Consider the following 11432-nt stretch of genomic DNA (forward strand, 5'->3'; position numbering starts at 1 on the left):
CGCACATATACTTAGGCAGAGGTGTAGAGAAGGGAGGGGCAGGCCACACAGCAAGCTATTATAATGCTGGGTACCCGGGGCAGGGGCAGGCAGGGGTTTTCTCGCGCTCTGCATACTTCCACATTGTGTCATTGTAGTAAAGCAAGAACGAAGACTTCAATGGGTTCCCGTATAATAGAAAAACACCCCGGGTCCCTGTGGGTCGGAACATTTTAAAGGGCATCCACCGTCAGGACCACGCACATCTGTGCATCAGAGCACAGCGCCAACAGAGACTGCAAAGTGGGGTCTGCAGGAGAGAAGCACAGCCGCTTGCAAAGAAAAACTCAAATCAGGCAGCTTTTTGGTCACCAGGATGTCGAACAATTAATTTCTGTTAAGTTTCTCGCTCCTCTGGCTGCATCCATCAGTTGATTCATCACACGAAGTGCATTAAGCTTCATAAATGAGTACAACAGGCCTCCGAAGGGCCTACTGTCAGGACAGCACCACCCCCTCTTTACAATCTTTAATTTTCTCTTAGAGAAAGGGCAGTGTGTGCGAGGGGCATTTCCGGACGGAAGGAGAAAGGAGGGCCGGGTGCGAACGTGGGTGGCTGCAGCCGGACCATCCCCGAACTGCTCTCGGAATGCCAGGCCCCTCCTGGAGACTGGAGCCCAGCGAGCTGGCTGGGTGTGACCCTGGCCTTGTCCCTGACCTGCCAGGCAAGGTCTGCCAGTCGTGCTAGCAATGAGCCACAGGACGAGGGCACCTTCTCCTCCTTCGAAATTAGACAGATGACCGTCTTTGTGCAATTTGCAGAGAAAAATTAATAAATGCGCCGAGTCTCGCGATGTTAAGATTGCCATGTCCACTTCTGTTAAACATCAGCACCTCCTATATCTTACTTTTCCACTGGCCCTGGCACAAAACTGTGACTCTTGGCTACACACTGTAATCTCCAGGGGAGCTTAAAACTCGGGGCTACCTGGCCCATGGGGGGGGGTGCCAGCATTCCTGAACTTCCCGGCCAGTTCCACTGTGCACAACCCCAGTGGGGAAGCCCACTCCTACTTCTGAAGGGGCCAAAACAAGCATCAGACAAACGAGGACAGACAACAGCTGATCACAGCAAGCCTGAAACCTCGTACTTTTCACCGAGTACACGAGGTCGTGTTTACATCTTGACACTGTAAACCTATGAATGATCATTTTTCTCTGAGTAAAACAGTTGGGAGTTGACATCGTGGAATGAAAGACATAGCTATTTCCTAAATTCTGCAAGGACACCTGAACAGGGAGGGCGCCTCAGGGCGGCTTCCAAAACGCGGTGCAGTCCCACCAGGGAACGGTATTTGGCAACGAAAGGGAATGGAGCTCCAAGCTCAATCCACAAGGTGCAGGCCTGCCAGGAGTGTGTGAGGAGGCAACGAGAGAACGGATATAAAACGCCCGGCGCGGTCCCCCTGAGCGCCTGACAAATACCAGCTAGTGGGGCTGTTATCAAGGGACACCAAGCTGACCACATGCTTCCACTGTCTCTGGGAAAACAACACATGGGGCGTATCGGTTTCCTACTGCTGCTGTAACAAACTGCCACAAACCAGGTGGCTTAAAACAACACACATTTATTACCTCACAGTTCTGGAGGTCAGAAGTCAAAAATCAGTTTCATTCTGCCAAAATCAAGGTGTCAGCAGGGCTGCGTTCCATCTGCAAGCTCTGGAAAAATACACCTCCTTGGCTCTTTCAGCTTCCAGAAGCTGCCTGCATTCCTCAGCTCATGGCCACATGACTCCAACGTCTGCTTCTGCCGTCACATCTTCTCTGACTCTGACCCTCCTGCTGCCCTCTTGTAAGGATTCTTCCGTTGACACTGTGCCCACCCAGATAATCCAGGATGATCACCTCATTTCAAGATTCTTAACTTAATCCCACCTACAAATGCCATCTGTGTTGGAAGGTAACTTATTAATAGGTTTAGGAGACTAGGACATGGACATCTTTGGAGGGCCGTTATTCTATCGGGGCGGGGGGGAGGTGTCTGTTAAATATCAAACAACAGTGAATATAAGATAAAAGTAACCACTGGGTATAACACAGTACAAGGGGCACACGGTTACCCAGCCAAGGGAAGGTCAGGTTAGGTAGTGGACTTGGGCTCAACTCCGGGGTCAGACAGATGCCTCCTCGTTGGCTCTGGGAAGCGAGGTTACTAAGTCAACCCCCTTGGCCTCGGCTCCATCACCTGTCCACCTACAACTCATGCAGCCCTCGTGGGCTTTCAGTGAGAGCATCCACCAAGTGCCTGGCACACGATAAGCACTCCACGTATGTCCTAAGACCCAAGGGATCCCAGCGGGGAGAACAGGAGGCAGGAGCGGCATGGTGAGGCCTCAGGGAAGAGGACACGGGCACGAGTGAGCCCCACGGAGGCAGGGACCTGTCCGCTAGTGCTCACCACTGGAGTCCTGAACCCGGAAGGGTGCCTGAGATGGAGAGGCTGTCCCACAGTTACTGAATGAATGAATGGGTGATCGAATGAACAAATGAACAGAGGCAGTACGCTTCAAACTGAGTAGGGACTGGGCAGTGGGGTGGTGTACGTGACAGCCCAGTGCATCAGGGTCAGAAGACTCAGCTCAAGTCCCTGTCCTTCCCACAGCCGGTGGGACGCACGCCTCGGCTACAGCCCTCATATACAAGATGGGGAGTTTGAAGGAAGCGGCCCTGGCTCCTCCAAGAACAAAGCTGGAGGAGTCAAGCCACGCGTGGTCTTGCCCGAGCCTGACGTGCCTTACACGAAGACTCGGGGTCAGTCCAAACTGAACGGTTCGCTCTCATTCCAAACACACCCGGCACTTCCTCTTCCACAGCACTTTCCTCACATTCCCCCTTCTCATCCCCAGCACTGAGAAAGCACGAGAAACGCTCAACCTACGAGATGATGGACAAGGATAAAGAACCCCCAGGCTCTAGTGAGCGCTCCTCCTTTTCTCCGAAGCCATCACCACCTGATAATGGTGCCTGGTGACCATCACCGTCTCCATTTTATGTGTCTCCCATCTCCCAGACAAACTTGGTCTCCATCCACCATCCCAGCACACAGGAGGCCAAGAATCTATAACTATTACTTCATATTACTGGATTTGAATGGGGAAAACTGAACTCAGGAAAATTTAGCTCTGCTTTTTTTCCATCAGATTAATTTTACTGAATTTACTGGAAAGGCAGCCAATTAGCAAAAGGACCCAGGCTAGAAGCAGCTCACCGGGCTCACCCGGTGACCTTTAACATGTCACTTGACCCAAAGGTTTATGCACTAGAACCTACCAGAGGTGAAACACACTTTCCACTTCCAAAATCAGAGCGAAAGGGAAGAAAAGGAAACTTAGAGATTCCCAAACATCCGGGAGCTATTTTTGGAAATGAATGACTTTTCCATTCACTCCTCTTAAAAAAAAAAAAAGAAAGAAAGAAAACAGAAAAGAAAAGAAAGAAAGAAAGATATTAGACGGAGAACAAACCAAGAAGTGGTTGTTGATCATCTAAATGGAAGAAGATTCTTACAGAAGCCCACTCCTTACAGCCTGAAAAGCAAGACACTCCCCCATGTATACAGAGACTACCTATAATCTTAAAGAATGAAAAATGGAAAAATCATTATTTGCTTATCAGAAAGTTTATATAATCCCAAAATAGACTCTGCGGGGTAAATATAGTAAACCTCCTATTAATTAACACTGAATTAAGGTTCCAAGAAGGTAGCAATGATGCCATCTGGCCCTGTTATGTGGGGCTCCAACCTGGCAAATTCCAGAACCATGGATTGTTTTCTTCTTAAAGCAACAGCCTGTTCAAAAGACTTTTAATATATCACAGAATTTCTCCATGTGGCGCAGGTCAAACCCCATCTCGTGAACAAATGGATCCCTAAAAGCTTTTGTCATGATATAATCTGGGCCTTCCACCATCATCCTGATCATTTAATACTCTGCTTTGATCTCAAATGTGACATGGTCCACCACTCAAACTGCTCGAGCTTGGCATTCCCAGAACACTAAGTTTCAACAGATCAGTCCACCTACAGGTTAATATCAATACAACCCTGCAAGAAGCAGACATATACATGTCAAAGGCACTGAATTTTTCCAAAAGAGGCAAAAAAGTTCTTCCCATATGATCCACCCAAATGGTAAATACCTTTTTATAAAGTGGCCATTGAACTCTGAGTTGATGTATGTGGAACACATATGTGTCACTAATGTAAACCACACACAACTCACCCACAGAAACTACCAGTCACAAAAATGGTGAATTAACTTTATTTTTAATCTTATTTATTTATTTGGCCACGCCATGCAGCACGTGGGATTCTTAGCTCCCCGACCAGGGATCAAACCTGTGCCCCCTACATTGGGAGCGAGAGGACTCTTAATCACTGGACCACCAGGGAAGTCCCAACTTTATATTTTTTAACAAAGTTTTTGGGTATGATTCCCAGAAAACTAACTATGAAAATTATATGCACAGTACTGATCTGCAGAGAGTGAATTTAAACGTAAGGTGGGTTCATACTCCAACTAAAGAAATTCTGTTTTGAAAATATTGAGATTTTTTTTTACACATCTGCAGCCACATCTGTAAAGATGTCGCCTCACGTTTGCAACCTCTTCGTTGTAACTTGAAAAAGAAAGTACAGCTACAATAATTCACCAACACACCCTGAGCTGGCAAGGCCCAGTGTTGTTAAATACAACACTGAATGGAATTACTATAAAGCTGTAGAAGAGTCTGTTTACAAACCTTGGCCCTCGGTGACCTTGCTTACGGCAGCATATTTTATGCTATTAGGTTTAATAAATTATATAGGAAATGATGTTTTCAGTCGGCAACAATTTTTGCCTAACCGACTACGTTCATCTATTCCCCTATAATTTCATTTTCTTTAAAAACCTATTTCTTTGCCTCTCCTGACAGTTCTCCATTTGGAAGCTGTTTGGGGAAAGTCCCCCCTGCCCCCCCGCCTTTTTTTTTTTTTTTTTGCAGTACACGGGCCTCTCACTGTTGTGGCCTCTCCCGCTGCGGAGCACAGGCTCCGGACGCGCAGGCCCAGCGGCCATGGCTCACGGGCCCAGCCGCTCCGCGGCATGTGGGATCTTCCTGGACTGGGGCATGAACCCGTGTCCCCTGCGTCGGCAGGCGGACTCTCAACCACTGGGCCACCAGGGAAGCCCGAAAGTCCTCATTTTTTGAATACCGTCTTCCAGTTGTGGGAATCAAATGCAACTCAAAAAGGGTTTTAACTGTCAGATGCACATGGAGAAAATGCTGTGCTCTGACACACGGTTTTTTCCATATCATAAAAATCATAAAAATCAATTACAACTTTAAAGGATAACCGGTCACCTACAAAAATCGGCAGGGTTCTGTTGTGAAAGAAGAATGACGATTAGAGCATTTACACCCTTCCGTAGACTCCACTTAAATGTCTGTGGCTCGCTGAGCATTCCATACATATTTCGGGCAAGGTATTATGGGAGCTGAAGTGCAAGCTGTCCCCTGCTGAATTTTCGCTCACTATAAAAACAGTGTCTCATAAAAGTGTACCCGTTTTTACTTTACAAAAAAATGTAAAATGTCCACTTTTGTTCACTCCACCGACAATTTTAGCATTAGAAACAGGGCTTTTTAAAAACCTGTACCATAAGTGATGTATAAAATGTCATTCAGTAACCGATTTCTGGAAAGAGGAACATAGGAAATGTGTATGAAATACATGGAAAGGAAGATTCTACAAGCTGTCTTCTGTGGGGTCTGCTCACCTATGGCCTGGGTTGTACCATTAAAATGGAAACTCTTACATTTATACTTTTCATCATGAATCCACGCTCCAATGTAACCACAACTGTTTTATATTACCCTCATAAAATGAGTCTTTGCCTTTTCTAAGCAAAGCAGTATTTTTTAATTGGTTCATTTTCCAGTTGTTTGGATTTTTAACAGACATACAGCATAAAAGGGCACCGCATTCCAAGCAGTTCTACCAACTCCAGAACCATCCAAGGCTTGATCAGATAGCTGTGGCTCTAGCCTTTGGTTAAAATTATAATATGATCTCACCTGATTTTCAAAATAACGACGCATATTTTTAAGCCAATACACTGCGCTATAATCTCTCTAAGTTTCTGAGTCCAGAAGCTTGCCATGTTCAAAGAGAATGTTAAGGAACCATGATCCTTTTGCCTTTCTTTGTTTTTCCCTATCTGAACCCAGAGAAATCTTCAAACAATAATTTAGCAGCTTCCCTCCCCAAAGGTTTATTTTCAAACGCCAGTGCCATGCAGCGCTGCCTTTCCAGGACAGGTAGGAGGAAACAGGAGCCTGTCACCACGCTGGGCCTTTTCAAGTCTCAAAATCACTGGGAACCTTGCAGTATTTCCTTTCTGGCACTCAGGCCCAGTGTGGAAAGAAGTTGCTCCATATAGGACAAGATATCAGATCATCACTGTAATCCCTTGGTTTCAACAGAATTCCAACTCCACAAAAAAATGCCTCTCCCCAAAAGCAGCTGAACCACTGAAACCAACAGACAATCGAGCAAAAAGTTAACGAAGAAGTCATTACATGAACTTAATTAATCATAATCTGGTGGTGCTTTTAGAAGCATCCGTTTTTCACTCCGTAGGATTTATTTACGTGAATAATAAGACAATTTAATGCTCTACTCGGATCTTGCACAAAAAGGAAACCTAAAATTCAACTCTTGTTTTCCCTTTATTCCAAAAGCATATGGGTCTAATCATAGCCCATTCTGACCGCAGTACACAGGCTTTTTCAATCAGAATTTTAACTCAATTTTTAAGGCGCTAAAGAGTAACCGTCACAAGTTTGATGGTTACTCCAAAGAATCGGGAATCCCTGAAGTGTCCCATCTGGCACAGTCTTCGCATGGAAACTAGGTTCAGCCCGCCAGACAAGGAACCCACACCACGAGGCTGGGGCGCACGTTTGTGCTGCAAGATGACAGCTCATCTGGCCACCGCGAGGTCGGGGGCGCCTGTAGGGCCACAGCCGAGGGGCGGTGGGCCGCGGAGGCCCGACAGGGATGGGCGAGACCGCGGAGGAAAAAGGAAGAGAGGGCCATCCGTCAGCCCCTGGAGAGGAAATTCCAGGCGCCCAGCTCCCAGGCGTCGGTCAGCGGGTGACGTGAGGGAACCAAGTCAGAGTGTCCGCCCCGCGGTGGAGGCCGGGGATTCCGCACTCCTGAGGCTCGAGGCCGGGAGAGGGGGAGCCTCGATCCTCGGCCAGGGGTCCGGGGATGGGGGAGCCCGGATCCTCGCCGGGCGCGGAGGACTCACGATCTTCGCCCACACCCGGAGGCCTCCCGGGTCCTCGATCCTCTCCCTGGGCCCAAGGTATGGGGCGCCCTAATCCTGGCCGGGGCCCGCGCCCCCCTTACCGGTCGCGGGGGTCGATCCACGACGTCTGGCGCGTGTTGTGGTCGATGTAGAAGACGCGGCCGTCGTAGTCGCGCGCCTCCTCCCAGCCGGCGGGCAGCGGCAGCTCGGCGCTCTCCCGGGCCCGTGGGGGTGGCGGCGCGGAGGTCGCGGGGGGCGCGGGGGCCGCGGCGGGGGGCGCGGGCGGCGGCGGCGGCTCCCGCGGGGGCTGCGCGGGCTGAGGCGGCTCCCGCGGGGCCTCGCGCGGTTGTCCCCGCCGCCGCCGCCGGCCGCCGCTCAGCCACGGCATGACGGCGCGGGCCCCGCCACCGCCCGGCCGCCCCACGCGCGCCGCCTCCTCCGCCAGCACTAAGGCCCGGCGTCCGGGGCGCGGGGGCGGCCGCGGGGAGCCGCCCGCCGCGCCCGGTGCATCCTCCGCCCGGTGCCCGCGCACCGGCGCCCGCCTGCCGCCCGCCTGCCGCCCGGCCCTGCGCGCCGCCGCCCGCGCCGCCTGGGTCACTCGAGTCGCCGCCGCTCGTGGAGTCACAGCCCCAGAGCTGCCGCAGCCGCTACCGGCGGCCCCTCAGTTCCCGCGGCGCGCCCGGCCATCTTCGTTCCTCGGCGCGGCCCGGTGGGGGCGGGGCTACGCAGGCCCCCGCCCCGAACTGCCCCGCCCCTCCCCATCCTCTTTTCCCTCGGCGGCTCCTCCCCCGCTTGCTGCAAGCCCTTCAATCTCCCTTGGCTGCTCCGCCTCCAGTCTCTCCTGGGGGCTCCTCGGCTCTTGGTTCCTGTGCCCCCCACCCCCGCCCGCTGCTCTGCTCCTCCTCCCCAGCCGGCTGCTCCCACACCCCCAACCCCGCTCAGTGTTCTTCCGTCTTCCCCTCCTGCTCCGCGCGCTCCTCCCTCTTCTCTCCCGCTCCACCACCTCCTTGGGCCTCGCCGGGAAACCGCACGGGAGCCAGGATGGGCGCCGCCGCGTCCGTCCGCCCCCGGGCCACCGCGGAGAGGAAGGAGGGCCGGGAGGACGGCGCCCCACCCGGGCTGCAGGCGCGGCCTGCCGGGGGCTGACTCTTGGGGCCCAAACAATTCCCGGGGGAGAGGGCGGTCACCTCACTGCACCCATTCTCAGGCCTTGGATGTCTGGGGTCCTCCTCTCTGCCCACTTGGTGGGGGAGGGGAGCTGCGCCCTGGGTCTCCCGAATATCCAGGATGGTCCCGCGAGGGTGGGTAAGTCCCCGGAAGGGAGGCCGAGGGGGCTTGTAGCTGGAGGAGGAACCCGAGGCCGGTCCTCTTGGGTGGGACCTGGAGGACACACCTGGAAGTGGGGAGCTGGGCAGGTGGGCACTTCTCACCCCTGCCAGGAGAGCCCCAGCAGGGCTGATCCGAAGTCCCCACTCTGGGCCAGGCCCCCTGACCTGCCCTGGGCTCTTGCATCTCCCAGTCTGGAAGATCCAATAGTGTGAGTGGAGACCCAAGTAGGCCACTGCTTGGGCGGAAGCCAGGTCAGCTCCTAAAACATGAAACCTCTATGGTAATTGGTAGTTATGTGCCACTCACATCTCATAGCTGGAGAAGCTGAAGTCCAAAGATGGGGCTCTCTCTTCCTCCAAATCCCCCAGCTACTACTTAGTGCTCCAGATCCCTGGCCACAAGACTGAATGCCAGGAAATGCAGGAAAGTATCAGGGAGGTTTTAAAACACTGTTGCAGTGTTACAAAAAGATCTGATAAAAACCCTAACAGCAATCCATATCTAGCTACATAGGGGAAGAGACTAGAGGAAAACCTCCCCAAATGCTCACAGCAGTTTGCATTCCTTCAGTGGGATGATTTTTTTTTAATTATCGTATTTACTGTCTAAATTGTTTGTAAGAGGGTTATATTACTTTTATAAGGGGAAAAGTTGTTTTAAAAAGGAATGTGAAGGCTTGGAGACTGTAATTGGGACATATCCGAGGGAGGCCTTTCCTCCACTTCTCCCACCACAACACAGAAACTTCCTTGCTCTCCAAGAATCTGCCCCCACCCGAACATCATATGCCGGAAATTCCACCACTGGAGTCCTTTTAGTTACACATGCACAATTATTAAATGTCCAAGGGAAAGGGATGGAGCGTATCAAAAAAGCAAATACTTTGTGATCTTGCATGGTCCAGAGAATGCCCAAGTGCTGAGTGTCGCTACCCTGACATCTTCCCTTCTGATCGGCATGCTTTATTACCAAGGAGGCTGCCACTGCCTTGTCCCTCTCTCCCTGCCCACGCTGCAGTCACCATACCACCCAACGTGGCTGGGCTGAAGCTGCAATCCCGCCCCTCCCTGCCAGGCATCGTGTCATTTCAGAATTTCACAAATCTGGGCGCTATCACTAAAAATTATCCTGAATGGGGCTGGAGTGCATTGGAGTGACGCCAACCTCAACAGAGAGAGAGAACACCCACACACATCAAAGCACTCACAGAAGGAAAGGCAAGATGAAAAAGTATCAGATAAAGAAACAGGGGTGGGGGAAGCTACACCCCATGGGGAGCTAAGAGGCACGTGTTGATGGGCCTTTCCCTGAGGATGAGATCTTCCTCTGGACTCCTCAGACTGGCTGCAGACCTACCATATGCAGGCACTGTGCTGGGCGTTGGGATGCTGCAGAGAACGGGAAAGAGTCTGTGCACCCCCAGCCCCCAAGTCGGGGACTAAACCAAGAATAGGTATTTAGGACTGTGGCTTGTCTACAAACCAAGCGAGGGTGCCAGTTCAGACTGGGAACTCAGGGGAGGCCTTGTGAGACCGAAAGGAAGATGGCTTGGATGAGGAAGCTGAGGCTCCGGTCCTTAGATTCTCGAGTCCTGAGCCCTTGCCCCTTGGCACGTGTAGCCACAGTCACCAAATACCTGCTGATTTACTAGCAGATACGGCGGCGCCTCGCCCAGATCTCCCTGGCTGGGGCGCACACCCTTCTCAGAGGATTACCCTTGGCTGACAGATGTCTGAGAGGTGATGCTCCCCCCGCCCCTGGCCCAGGACTGCTTCTGCCGTATCACAGACCAGGCCCCTTGCCTTGGTGGGACGAAGTGCAGTGCACCTCACCCTCCAAAGCCCCCCATGGGCTACCATGGCTTTGCTAGCTCCTTTCCTCTCTAGCCTGCCTCCCCTACCCCCATCCATCACTTGCATGAGAACTACCCCTCCTTGAGCCCTGCTTCTAGGGAGCCTGACCCCAGAGAGTCTGCTGTGCTTATTCTTCCAAGCACTTAGCAAATATAAACCTTTTGACCATCGTGACAACATCTACACATAGTCCTAATTTCATTTGCACATTAACAGAGGAGAATTGGGAAGAAATGTCACACGGCGTGCCAGTGGAGACAGATGGAAGCCCCTCACTGAAAAGGCTTTATCCACAGGCCCACCCACGGCCCCTGGACCTCTCTGAGTCAGAGAAGCGAAGCAGGCCGGCCGCATTTGTCTTCCTAAAATGAGCCAACAAAAGGAAGAGACCAGAACTTGGGTGACCGAGGCCTCCAACTTCCCTTGTAATGTTTGCCCCAGGCAGAAACTGGCTGTCCCTAAAGACCTGTGCGGGGCATTGGGATGGTAGAGAAGTTGGTAGGGGGGGTGAGGGGAATCTTGCCTCCCCAGCTTTGCCATATATTGGGAAGTCTTGTGTGCGTGTGTTAATTGTTAGGGAGAATAAGGCCTGTCTTTCTCACAGTCAAGTGGGGCTTTCCATGTTGGACTGAAAAACACAAGCACACACAAAACACTGCAGGGAACGGAGGCTTCGTCTGAGCCGAAGGCACAATTATGCATTCTTTATTGGCTCCATATTCATACCACAGCCTTGCCAACAACTAAAGTACAAACATTGTAGCAACCTCTCCTCCCACCAAGATTTCTGATGGAAAAACAGCTCAGGAAAAATCCACTTAGGCCCTGGGTACTGGAGATGCAAATATTGATACCCGTTCTCCTTGTAGACCCTTTGGGGAATACCCCCTTGCCCAGACTGTTAAAATGC

The 11432-nt window shown here is 51.8% G+C and overlaps 1 protein-coding gene across 2 annotated transcripts in view; it reads right to left on the reverse strand.

Moving 5' to 3' along the window:
• WWC3 (WWC family member 3) overlaps window positions 1-7728 on the reverse strand; it is a 118761-nt gene extending 111033 nt beyond the window's left edge. Inside the window, exon 1 of one of the 2 annotated variants that reach the window (XM_060087990.1) lies at window positions 7442-7728. In XM_060087990.1, the coding sequence (XP_059943973.1) occupies window positions 7442-7728 (287 nt within the window). The remainder of the gene's footprint in view (window positions 1-7441) is intronic. The other variant, XM_060087991.1, reaches the window with a different exon arrangement.
• Between the last annotated feature and the right edge of the window lie 3704 nt (window positions 7729-11432).

The sequence above is a fragment of the Mesoplodon densirostris genome, chromosome X, assembly GCF_025265405.1.
Source record: "Mesoplodon densirostris isolate mMesDen1 chromosome X, mMesDen1 primary haplotype, whole genome shotgun sequence".
Lineage (NCBI taxonomy): Eukaryota > Metazoa > Chordata > Mammalia > Artiodactyla > Ziphiidae > Mesoplodon > Mesoplodon densirostris.